The sequence below is a fragment of the Puma concolor genome, chromosome C2 (assembly GCF_028749965.1).
Source record: "Puma concolor isolate L17-30 chromosome C2, mPumCon1.1.hap2, whole genome shotgun sequence".
NCBI lineage: Eukaryota > Metazoa > Chordata > Mammalia > Carnivora > Felidae > Puma > Puma concolor.
The window spans coordinates 49,939,164-49,952,314 of record NC_141675.1 but is presented as its reverse complement, the minus strand read 5'-3'; the positions used below and the strand labels follow the sequence as shown (position 1 = coordinate 49,952,314).

General features: G+C 39.5%; 1 protein-coding gene across 8 annotated transcripts in view; it reads left to right on the top strand.

Moving 5' to 3' along the window:
* PLCH1 (phospholipase C eta 1) overlaps positions 1–12,664 on the top strand; it is a 221,855-nt gene extending 209,191 nt beyond the window's left edge. For 3 of the 8 annotated variants that reach the window (XM_086674569.1, XM_086674567.1, XM_086674571.1), the window contains 6 exons: positions 1,720–1,804; positions 4,302–4,448; positions 4,696–4,775; positions 6,313–6,372; positions 6,807–7,161; positions 9,488–12,664. In XM_086674569.1, coding sequence (XP_086530695.1) covers positions 1,720–1,804; positions 4,302–4,448; positions 4,696–4,775; positions 6,313–6,372; positions 6,807–7,161; positions 9,488–11,568 — 2,808 coding nt within the window. In that variant the 3' untranslated portion in view covers positions 11,569–12,664. The remainder of the gene's footprint in view (positions 1–1,719; positions 1,805–4,301; positions 4,449–4,695; positions 4,776–6,312; positions 6,373–6,806; positions 7,162–9,487) is intronic. The other 5 variants (XM_086674568.1, XM_086674570.1, XM_086674572.1 and 2 more) reach the window with 3 other exon arrangements.
* Positions 12,665–13,151: the final 487 nt, after the last annotated feature.

Genomic DNA, 13,151 nt, shown 5'->3' with positions numbered 1-13,151 from the left:
CCTCCCACACCTCTTTCCAGTCTTGCTGCCAACCATCCAATTCTGTTCTTCCAGCATCTCAGCTGGATTACCGTATGTGGAAGCAGACACTGGTGTCTCAGGTTTGCATTTGAGGAAACTGAAGCACAGATACTTGCCTAAGGCAGCACAGGAGCCAAGTTTTGAAGCAGGAAGTTGCTCTTCAAGTCTGTGGTTTTCTTGAATTCCTTATGAACAGAAGTCAGAAGTCATACTTATTAGTTGCCCCCCAAAATCTGAGCTACCCAATTGTCCAATTTTAGCCCAGGGTTCTATTAAAAGGAAAAACCTCTAGCATAAAATGCCCTATTGAAAATGAATAAACATCAGAGTTTATGTAGTAGACAAAAAGTATGTGTATCCACCCAATTTTCTCAACATGTTTTTCCAGCATTCTTCTAGCTCTTATTCCCTGAAGCTCCCCCCAAAACACCATATTCCCCTTACTTCCCCAGTTCCTAGAACATGTTTTCTCAGACTTCATTAGTCTCTCCTTTACACTTTTAGATCTGCTCTTTCTGGACTCTTTAGGTTCCAGTCTTTCATTGCTCATTATCCAGAACTTGCATGATAAAAGAGCTTATTTGCATAATAAAATCAGGATCCCTTCTGGAGGATAGGGGATGTAGGGGATGTGGGAAAGAAGACGAAGCATTCAGTTTTTCTATTGATTCCTTCTTAGTCTTTTAATTTTTTGACCTAATATAACTTTAAAAGAGCAGTTAAGTGTCTGACTTCAGCTCAGGTCATGGTCTCATCAGGCTCTGTGCTGACAGCTCGGAGCCAGATCCTGCTTCAGATTCTGTGTCTTCCTCTCTCTCTGGCCCTCCTCTGTTCACACTGTCTCTCTGTCTCTCTCAAAAATAAATAAACATTAAAAAAAAATTAAAGTTACATTATAGTACTCAGTTGATTTAAATACAGTAAAGTGCACAAATCAAATGTGGATAGCTTGATTAATTATTGTTTATGCAACCCAGATCCAGACAGAACATCTGAGAACCCCCCAAGAGGCTTCTATTCACTCTTCCAGTAAATAGGTATTCCCAACCCTCAAATCAAACACCAACCCCTATCACAACAGATTAATTGTGCTATGCTCAACTTGTATGTAAATGGACTCTTATAGAATGTACTCCTTTTTTTTTTTAAGATTTTATTTTTTAAGTGATCTCTATACCCACTGTGGGGCTCAAGCTCACGACCCTGAGATCAAGAGTTGCAAGCTCTTCCAACTGAGCCAGCTAGGCACCCCTAGTATATTCTCTTCTATGTCTGAATTGCTCAACGTTATGTCTGTGTACCAGAACTTTTTCTTTTTCATTGTTGTATGATAGTCATGAAATGAATAGTCCACAATTCATCCCTCCTACTCATGATACACATGTAGATTGTTTCCAATGTGTGACTATTATGAATATGGCTGCTCTGAGCATGGACAAAAGGTCTCATTTCTGTTGGGTATATACCTTGAACTGGACTTGTGGGTTCATTGGATAAAATTTGTGTAGCATCAGTAAATACTGGCAAACAAAAATTTAATCTTCTAGTTATGTTTCATATATCTAAATCTGTTGTTCAGTTTCTCTTTCTTAGTAAGCACCTAATAAAATGGTTTGCTGTTGAAATGTGGCCAATATTCTCAATTAACACACACATAGAAATGTATCAGTTGTAATAATACTCTCTTTATTTACGTAGATCATTGATCCTTTTGTTGAAGTTGAAATTATTGGATTGCCAGTAGACTGCTGTAAAGATCAAACTCGCGTAGTAGATGACAATGGTAAGATGATAATCTGTTTGCTTTTCTTTTTTTAATGGTTGGTTATTTATTTATTTATTTATTTATTTTGAGAGAGAGAGAGAGAGCGCGTGCGCAAATGGGGGCGGGGGCGGGGGGTGGGTGGGTGGCTGCGGTGCAGAGAGAGAGGGAAACAGAATCAGAAGCAGGCTCGAGGCTCTGAGCTGTCAGCACAGAGCCTGACACGGGGCTCAAACTGCGAGATCATTGACCTGAGCTGAAGTCAGGCGCTTAACCGACTGAGCCACCCAGGTGCCCTCATAATCTGTTTACTTTTTATCTAGAAGCTCTAAAAATAAAATTTGTACTGAAAAAGAAAAATTTATCTATGTGGAAAAGAAACAGATCCCTAAAATTTGTAACCGCCATTTGAATTTTATGTTAAAATCTTTTAAACACATAAAAGTGAGTAAATGTGGGTTTGGTGCATGGTATGTTCTGGTGGATGTTGTAATCTAGGCTCCTAAATTCTTTGCTTTTGAAGCAAATTGTGTGTGTGTGTGTGTGTGTGTGTGTGTGTGTGTGTGTGTGTGTGTGTGTGTGTTTTCCCTAATAAAGAGAATAAATGTTATTTTAAAGGGCTGGGTTAAAAATTAGGAAAATGCCTCTGTGTTTTCATGACATAGTTGCTTCAAAGCTCTCATTCATGAAGCCTACATGTCTTGATGATTTTTCATTCTTTTTCTGGAGCATGTAAAACTCTAAAGGCAAGTGCAGCATGCACTGGCAAGTTGACTTCTTGATATGTGCATCTGGTCTGTTGGCAGCATTCTTGTATTCTGGTCATGATGTAAAACAAAGCTTTCTTTACCCAAGCCTCATGTCTTTTTCTTTGTAATCTTCTTAAATGGGGTTTGTTCATATATTTGACAAACATTGTGGCATACCTATTTTTTTTCAGTCTCTAGTCATTAATACTTGAACTCTAAACCTCAATGCTCAGAACATTCAGGAAATTAGAGGTTCATAGTGAGACCCTAGGTATTTTCTAGTTTAGGGAAAGGAATTTGGGGATTCAAGAATAGCATAAGCCTATGACTTTAGGAAATGACATGCTTAAAGGAAGCAAACTTCCTATATTGCATTTTCCTACCAATGCCCATTGGTGGTGTGTTTTTTTCTGGTTTTTGTTTTTGTTTTAGTCTCAGAAGTAATTGAGAGGTCATTACTAAGTTAACAAAAACATAGTCTCTTCTCTTGTTCAGGAGGGGCATCTCAGTGATTTCAGTCCATAATTATTTCCTTACCTGAGGCATTTAATAGGGTCAGGTGGCTGATGCCTTCTGATTGCTGTATTTGATAAAACTTATTTGCATTTTTAGAAAAGAGAAACAAATTTACAGAGTATTTGAATTTTTAGCAGTTTATATAATTATTTTGTCTGAGAAAATTTTATCAAGAAATAAGTGTATTTTTACTTTGAGAATATGCGTTGAATTATATACCTTTCTATTTATTTTCAATGGCTATGAAAATGTATCTTTCATGTATTAAGGTCTAGCTTCATGAGAAGCCACTGGAAAACAATAGGGTGTAGTCTAATTCAGCTCTGTAATTAGTGTGACTTTAGGTGTATTCTTTTCTCGGAATATCAATTTTCTCAACTACAAAATGACTTATAAATACTTACATTTCTTACCTTTAAAAAAGCATTTATAACTTGTGTAATTTTAAAAAGTTGTGTAGTTTTGAAAAATAGTATGTATTTTTTTCTGAATTAGAAAAAACCCAAAACCCTGTCTTGCCATCCTTAGAGGATTGCCATTAGAATTAAGTAAGATGCCATATGTACAGTGGCATTGGAACCTGCACAGGACCTTATAAAATGTTTGCTGGTGATTATTATAGTAGCAGAATCTTTTGTGGGTGAGAAGAATGATTATATTTGGCAAAGTATCTCTTTCTCTTTCTCTCTCTTTCTTTTTTTTTTGCTTCTTTCTTTCTTTCTTTCTTTCTTTCTTTCTTTTTCTTTCTTTCTCTCTCTCTCTCTCTCTCTCTCCCTCCCTCCCTCCCTCCCTCCCTCCCTCCCTCCCTCCCTTTCTTTCTTTCTTTCTTTCTTTCTTTCTTTTCTTTTCTTTTCTTTTCTTTTCTTTTCTTTTCTTTTCTTTTCTTTTCTTTTCTTTTCTTTTTCCTTTTTTTTCCTAAAACATTATTCTTAGACCACTACTAAAGGTACTCTTTGAGCTTACTGAAGCATTCTGAAATTGCCTAAAGGAACTTTCCCTACAATGCAATTTGGCATCAAAGATTATTAGAATTGATGTAATCATTTAAAGGCAATTTTCCTACCAATTATTTTCTGGCAATGGGGCAAATTCCAAGGCTTTATTTCAGGAAGGCATCCTGGAGTGGCTTGGTCATCTTCACGAGTTTAATAACCATTGCAAGCAATTTTCAGTCTGCTTTGCAGGCGATGCTGCCAATTCATTTTTAGTCAAGCCCTTTGCTTTTCTAATTTTTCTCTTCCTATTTCTCTGAGGATTTAACCCTGTGTGGGAAGAAACCCTGACATTTACAGTACACATGCCAGAAATAGCTTTGGTTCGGTTCCTTGTGTGGGATCATGATCCGATTGGACGAGACTTTGTTGGACAAAGAACCGTGACCTTCAGCAGCTTAGTGCCGGGTAGGTATAGGCTGGCTTTTCCTTTCTAGGCTGACCATTCAGTTTTCTTTGGAAAACTTAATATATGATATGTGATATACACAACATATGGCATATATGATATATAAACTACGTATTATATGAGTGTTGACATGTTTTATGAAATGTAAAGAATTCTAGTAAAGTCAAATACTTAATTCAGTTGCACCAATGGGAAAGCCAAATGTAAGTTCAAGTAAAAAGAAACTGTTTTCTCTGCTTTTATCAGGCTACCGGCATGTCTATTTGGAAGGACTGACAGAAGCATCCATATTTGTCCACATAACAATCAATGAAATCTATGGAAAGGTGAGAAAGATTGTAGTGCTTAAAGCCACATGCAGCAACAATGCAGTCCTTAACAAACTTATTTTTTGACTAATCGCTTAAGAGGAACATACATCTTGGCAAAGCTGTTCTTTAGCAGAAAACTGTTGAGAAGCGTAGCGAGCCCAGTGTGCTATCCTATCCGGTCCCATCTTGATCCACATGTGTTCCTTCCATTGTTCTGGGGTGTGTGCTCATTGCTTCCACCCAGGGGGGCTCTCTGGGATTATGAGAAAACTGCTATTCTCTCAGATGATCATTTGTTTCACTAAAACAATAAATACATAGTTAAACGTTAAATTTTATTGAAATACTTAAGAGGACCTAGCTGGCTGCAGCAGGAAATGTAGTGTCTCAGAATGTTTGATGAATTACGAGTACTAACCAGACTGTGATTCTAGCCAGTTCTAGGCAGGAGGTGTTCATTTGGTGCCTTTGTATTTAACTGAAAACCTAAAACTCCCCACCCACGGGAATTTTAAGGACTTTATAAGGACTCTTTCTTTTAAGAAATAGACTATAAAAATGTAACCTATTTTTCTCCTCGTGCTGTTCTCTTCAGTACACAGCTCACTTGAGGTTTACAAATCAATGGGCTATCCTGTAGGCACACCAAGTAATTGGGGATTTGGCCACTAGAATGAATTTCCAGGACCAGATGTGATTTGGAAGGACTGTAAGAGCATTGACTAGCACCTTGGAATGTCCAGTGTTCTTTATTAGAAAGTCTCCTGTAGACTTCTATATATTCTCTGTGCCTTATCTTCCTCAGCTATAAATGTAGGGTAAAAATAGTACCTACCTCGTCAATACGCTATCCTTATCCTTAGAAAGCTGCCTACCATATAGTAAATGTTCAAAAATGTTGGTTAATATTAATACTGTTATAACTACAAGCCAAATTCTAGGGAGTGGACCGATTCAGGCTGAATTAGAGGGTATAATGTTTAGCTGTACATCGGCTGCTATGGGAGGGGCACTAAGGATTGTAATTTCTAAGAGTAGTGAAGTTTTATTCTGTGATGTTCTGTGTTTAATCCTTGGTTTCTGCCCATGCTGTTTGTTGAAATGCTTCCTCTGGCACAATTGCACACAAATGTAAACGTTAGAAAATGATTCTTGAATTTCTAGGAATCCCAGGTTACGAAAGTAGTAGTATCTCTAGCATTTATCAGGCTTGAGGGAAACAATAAAATTCAGAATTCGTTTAAAACTTGAACCAGAAATAAATTAAAATGTGAAAAAGAAAGTGTTCCATAGGATTTCCATGTTCCTACATAGATGTCTTCCTCAAGTCACATTATATATTACTTTCAAGGTGTATTTGGGTTGGGATACATAATCCACAATGCGGAGGTGATGAGCTGAGCAACGAATGAACCTGTGACTAACACTCACCGAAAGTGGAAGAAAGGGTTTATAGAAGCATTTTTATTCTTCTCCTTGGTTTTTACTTGTGCCACTTTTCTTGAATGAGCCCAAATTGTGTTTTGTTGTGTTTTGTTTTTTTCCCTTGCAGTGGAGTCCTTTAATACTCAACCCCAGTTATACTATATTGCACTTTCTAGGAGCTACAAAGGTAGTTTCTCAGCATGGTGCTTTGTTCTTGCCGACATATTTCTTTTTAAATGGTTATGGCAGCATGCTCTCTCATATCACTCCATTTCCTGCTTACCACTTTGAAACATGCATCTGTTGCTTTAAGGCGGCCGAAGTTCATAACAGTCTATTAAGTGTGGAAACTTTTCCTATCACCTCATCATCTCTGGGTAGGAAACTTCTGGGTAGCTTGGTGGTGAAAATGGAAGGCTGCCTCCTCACAAAGTAAGGTCAATAAGACTTGCATGGTGTTGTGTAGACATGCTGTGAGCTGCCATTTTCTTGGTTTGAATATACTTCAATGGCTGTAAAATTTTGTTTTGTGTTCATTTTTCATGGAGCTGTCATGTCAAAGGCAAGCGGTTGCCACAGTGGGATTTGCTTAACTTGTGCTTCATTCTTTTGTGTCTTCAGAACAGACAGCTCCAAGGTCTGAAGGGATTGTTCAATAAGAATCCCAGACACGGTTCTTCAGAAAACAATTCCCATTATGTTCGGAAACGATCAATTGGAGATAGAATTCTGCGACGCACTGCCAGCGCTCCAGCCAAAGGCAGGAAAAAGAGCAAAATGGGCTTCCAAGAAATGGTAGAGATAAAGGATTCTGTGTCTGAGGCTGCGAGAGATCAGGATGGTGTCCTGAGGAGGACCACACGGAGTCTGCAAGAGCGCCCTGTCTCTATGCCTGTTGACAAAAGTCTGCTGGGGGCTTTGTCCCTACCTGTATCTGAAACAGCAAAGGACACTGACGGAAAGGAAAGCTCCCTGGGTAAGATGCTTTACGTTTCTCTAAGAATAAATCCTTTGAACCCATATTCTGGTCCCTGATTACCATTAGGACCTGGTTGACATTTTATAGTCAAAGTAAAAATATACTAAAAAATAAGTAATTTTTAATGTTACCTTTAGACAGGATTTTAAACTTTGGGAAGAGGGCGGTAGAAGAGCTATTTTCTAGTCACCTAAAGCCTTAAAATAACATCGAAGTTTGTAATGAGAGGGCAATGATCAGGTGTGATGGTACAGAGCCCGTGGGTCTGCGAGGTGCCGTGCAGGGAAACCTGCAAAATAGGAGCAGAGATCTTGTTTTACCAAGTGGGTACAAATGTTACTGATGGTTCTGAGGTTAAATAGAATCATAGTGATTCTTCTGAAGTTACCTGTAGTTGCATTTCTTTCCCCAATGTATAACACATTTCCATGATTGGAAATGTTTATGGAGAATGAAGTAAAGCCAGATGTTAACAGCAAGCCATCTTCTTTACTTGAGAAATCTTTGCTTCTTCAAGAGGTAGCTCAGGTGATATTTTCCTGTGGTCTCGTTTCCTTGATCCCCAGATACTGGCAGGGAAGGAAGCATGTCCATGGTTCCTGTCCGGTTATAGGCTCCTCAAGCATAGGGACCAAGCATTACCCATCTTTTTCTTAATCTGAGCATAATGCTTTTTCATTCATATCAAGAACTTGATAAAGAATGATGCCTGCTTTGCACGGTACCAAAGAGCTCCTGAATTGTGTCAGTGACTCCTTCCCCCGCCCTTGGTAATTTAAGCACCAAAACTGTCCATTTGATGTCTCTGCAACAAGAGTTTTAATTAAATCGGAATCCAGTCAGACAAGTATGATGTGATACCTATTTACTTTAGGAAAATACTCCTGTTATCAATCAATCTAATTTCAGTCTTCTCTTTTCTCACAAACTTCATTTTGCTTATGTGGATTTTTATTATAAGATATTCTAAGGGAACAAATGAATTTTTGAATGGCTTATTTGAAGAGAAAAAGAGAGTTTAAAGGTTGAAATTTTGCTAGGAGCAGTGTCAGAGAAGAGATGAAATACATACTTTAAAGTTTATTTCAGAACCCCATTTTGGGGGAAGATAAATCTGTACTCAATAGAAATCAATACTGGTTAACCCAGAAAGCAATATTTAGTTGATGTGTGTATCCTCCCTTTAATAGCTATATAAGTTTGTCATTTTCATGTATATTATATGAGACTTATGGTAACAATTGAACAAACATAGCCATGCAATGATTCAAGTTACAATGGAGAAAAAAAAAAGTGGGGAAAATGCAGTATACAAAATTCTGTATATAATTTTGTCCCTCTAAAGAAGGTTACAGTAGCTATCTCTGAGTGGTAACATCATAGGGTATTTCATTTTTTCCTTGATAATTTTTGGGTTTATCAAACTTTTTATGATGGATTTTTCTTTAGTTAGGAAGGCATTTGGTAAGTTAAGTAAATTCTTCTTTTTGATATATCCTGACTGAAAGCATTAAAAAAAGCTATTAATTAGATCAAGAATAATTGAACATTTGATATTATCCTAGCATTATCCTAAGCATGATGGAGTAGCCCAAAGTATTGTGAATTTTGTGTTTTTATAGCTTTCCATATGGTGCCCAATATTTTACTGCCTCTTTTAGGGGAAAATGCAGTATGAAATTTGTGTATTAAAAACAAAAATATGATTAACAAAAAATTAGATATTAGCACCAGCATAGAATTGGTGACCAAGTCTTTAGTTTTACACCTCAAATAGATACTGGTATTTTAATACATTTATTGTACCTTCTAACCTGCTTCAGAACCTGATTAAAGTAGCTGTTTTGCCAAGATGTTTTTTAAAATAATATGATTTGTGATTTTTACTAATACATGTGTAACTTTGAAAGCTTATAGTATCTTGCTTGCAGGTACCACAGTACTTCGTTTAACAGAACTGTCTTGTTCTATTTTTATTGCCATGCTTCTGTGTAGTACAAATCTGAATAGGAAACAACTTAAGGTAATCCTCACTGTAAAAGTATGGTAACTCATTGACATTTTTTTTTGACAATGAATATTACATCCTTAGCTGATGTAATAGATACTCAAAGGGAAGCTTCAGTGAAATTCCTATAAATATAGTTTACCATTTATTCATCACACAGACACTTTGTTACAAACCTCTGCAATCCATAACTATATTCTGTCACGATGTAACAGATCTGCATTCTCCATTTGTCTGTCTGAAGACAAACATGAGTGTTTGCAGGGTCTATAAAAAGCGATACATGTTACCTAAAATGTTCTTTGTTTCATTCAGCAGAAGATAAGGATGGAAGAAAAGGGAAGGCAAGTGTAAAAGACCAACATTTTCCAAATTTCAACAGAAAGTTGTCCTCTTCCTCTAGCGCTCTCCTACACAAAGACATCAGCCAAGGCAACTCCACCACGTCTGTTGCCAGCATGGCAATCACGGGAGAACCGTGGGGAGTGCCAGGTCCTAAGGGTGGGAGAGCCAAAGCAAACGTGTCAAGTGATTGCCGGGAACATGAATGCCCCAGCCAATCCCTCTCCCCGCGGCAGCGTTTGGTTCTTGATCCTGCCGTTACTCCAACACAAGGTCTGTGTGGTGTGAAAACCAAGGAAAGTGGCAATGTGGGGGGCTCTGTGGAAGAGAAAAGCACGTTGTCAGGAAGCATTTTCTCTCAAAGCAATTTGGAGATTAAGAACTTGGAAGGTCACTGGGGTAAGGGCCGAGCTGCAACATCCTTTTCGTTGTCAGACGTCTCTACGCTCTGTTCTGACATACCTGACTCACATTCCACTGCCGTTCTGCATGAGAGTGAAATTTCCCATCTTATTGACGATGTCACTTTAACGAATGAGAGCGAGCCGGGCAGTTCCATCTCTGCCCTGATTGGCCAGTGTGAGGAGGCCAGCGATGAGGCAAACCTCACAGTCGTTTCTCACGTCCATGGTGCCAGTGCCGTGTCACGTCATTCTCCCTTGCCCCCCTTAGATGGAAAATTGCCTTTCAGGCATGACTTTTCCATGGGAAAACCCAGGTCATCCTTCCTGTGCTCATCTCCTGAGCCAATTGCTTTCTCAAGTCCCGAGACCTCCAAACACTCCACACACACAGTTTGCGAAACTACCTGCACTCCTGTCTCTAAAACCAAACCAGATGACAACGTTTCTGGTAAGGCCAAGACGGGGGCTGTGGAAAACAGCCTGCCTGGGTCCTCTAACACTTCTCACTGCCAGTTACCAAAAAGTCCCAACCATGGAAAAGACTGGGAAATGCTAAAGAACCACGGCCCTGCCACTTGCACGGACTCGACGCTGGAAGATGTAATAGCCGATGCCACTCTCTGTTTAAATTCTGGAGAGAGCAGTCTCGTGGAAATGGATGAGGACTCAGAAAACCTGTCTATAACAGCCTATGAATATAGAAGAGAGGACACAAGTCACCTTGATTCTCCTTTAAAACTGAAGTACGGTCAGGATGTGGTGGAACATTTTCAAAGAGGTTTGAGAAATGGCTACTGTAAAGAGACTGTCCACTCTTCTGTCTCTGAAATCTTCAACAATATTCAAGATGTCAAAAATCAAAGCATTTCCTGTCTAGCCTTTCAGGGTGCTGGTTTTATGCATAACACCTGCTCAAATTCAGATGCAAAAACGAACCAGACCTGTGTGCCCCTGTCTAGTGATGAAGCCACGCATGCCCCCATCCCCAAGCAGCCCACACATCCTCCCCTGCCTGCTCTGAAGCTGCCCAGTCCTTGCAAATCCAAAAGTCTGGGGGACCTAACGTCAGAGGACATTGCCTGCAACTTCGAAAGCAAGTACCAGTGTATCAGTAAGAGCTTTGTTACAACTGGCATTAGAGACAAGAAGGGTGTGACTGTGAAGACAAAGTCCTTAGAGCCTATAGACGCCCTGACCGAGCAGCTGCGGAAGCTTGTGTCTTTTGACCAGGACGAGGGCTGTCAAGTGCTCTACTCAAAGCAGGATGCCAACCAGTTCCCTAGGGCACTGGTCAGAAAGCTGTCATCCAGAAGTCAGAGCAGAGTGCGCAATATTGCCAGTCGTGCCAAAGAAAAGCAGGAAGCCAACAAGCAAAAAGGTGTAAACCCCAGCCACGCGGGAGGAGTGGTTCTTCGAAACAAGCCGTCAGCGCCCCTGCCTGCGGGCAACCGGCACTCCACCGGCTCCTACATCGCAGGCTATCTGAGGAGCACCAAAGCCGGGGGCCCGGAGGGCCGCGGCATCCCCGAAGGGGCGTGCGCAGCCTTGCGCCCTGGCTACGTCGACCAGTTTTGTCCGGATAATTCTGTTTTGCAGACCGAGCCAAACAGTGATGACAAACCAGAAATTTATTTTCTTTTGAGACTGTGAATTACGTAAAGCTGCATTTTCAGTGTTTACAAGGTATTCCGTAGAGTTGTCAGAGTTTTCGGTAAATACGGTCTTGGCTTTGAAATGATTTTAAAATGTATTTTTAAACTTGTGCTTTGGTCTCCCTTTGACTCCACATGTTCTTCCTGTTTATGTGTTTGTATATAGATTGGGGTGACATTTCCCATGTGCATATGATCTCTCTTCCCCGAAGTGTAAATGCCGTCAGTAAGAAATATGTGCATGCCCTAGGTGTGACAGTTCTCAGCGGCTTGGGTTATGATGTGTGTACGTTTCTTTACCACCCCCTTTGCTCTGTGTCCTCAGATCACAGTCACAAATGTAGTCAGTTTTACTCTCTAATTGCTGAGTTCGTTAAGAAACTTTGCAAAGGACAAAGGGGTACATTCTTTATTTTAAAGCTATCGTCATCATTCCTAGTTTTCCTTCTTTGCTGAGAAGCCCAAACTCATTTTTATAACTCAGCTAAAAGAAGATTGAAAGGGTTACCCTACCTTTTAAGATTTCTCTACCCCAGGCAGAATAAGAGTTCAAAGGAGATTGGTAGCTGTTCCCCCCACACCCTCTCATTTTAGAGTAGGCTGGGAGGGTGTGAGGGAGAAAACAAACTTCTGTATATAGAGACAAAATTGTTTGTTTTACATAAATTTTGTTACATATTTTTGCTAACGGCTTTGTATGTAACAAGAACACAGTTGCCAAGCTATTTGTTGTACTTTTGAATTTTCTGATTAAATTATAGACTGCAAATAATGGCTTTCAGAACGAGGGACTTCTGTCAGACGCTAACAGTAATTGTAGCACAGATTGAAAACATCCCCAAAGCTGTCGAGCAAAAAAAAAAAAAACAAAGCATTTTTCTCATAATAAAATCCAAGTAAATAGATAATTAGAAGAAACCTTTTCCCTTCACGGAGCCACGTAACTATATTTTAGAACCAACATACGTTATTTTCACTGTGAATCCATTTTTTATTGCATGTTCAGATGTCCCTCTCTGCTTTTTTGTAATATTAACTGCAATGATGTTCTTCTTGGAATTCATGGAAATATAATTAAAGCAGATTTTTAAACACTTGGTGAGTGTTTTTTTCAGTTGCAGCTCATATGTGACTGCTGAGTAAGGGACCCAGAGCACTCAGAAATATTTTCCTTTTCATCTGTTCACAGCAGAAGATAGCTTCTACAGGGGATAGGTTTAAGCAGCAATTTATGTCTCTGAGTGTTTTCATTATGATTTAAAGACCATATTTGTAAGGTAACTTGAAAAGAAATCAAATGTAATGAGTTTCTTGCATTTTGTGTTGCTATTGCTAGTTTAAAAATAATCCTTCCCAAATCCTGCCCTGGGCGTGGGGACAGGCAAGATGCTGGGTTCAGCAAATCAGACTACTTGAAGCTTTGTTGTGTGGGGAAAGAGCGGGGTGAAAAGCAATCGCACCCTGATGGCCCTAAGTCCCCAACTCAGAACTTTTCCCCAGTGCTGAGGGTCTTCTCTTTGGACAAACACTGGGATGCTGGTTGGGGTAGTTGTGTCCTGGTGAAAGGGAGAGGGACCCAAT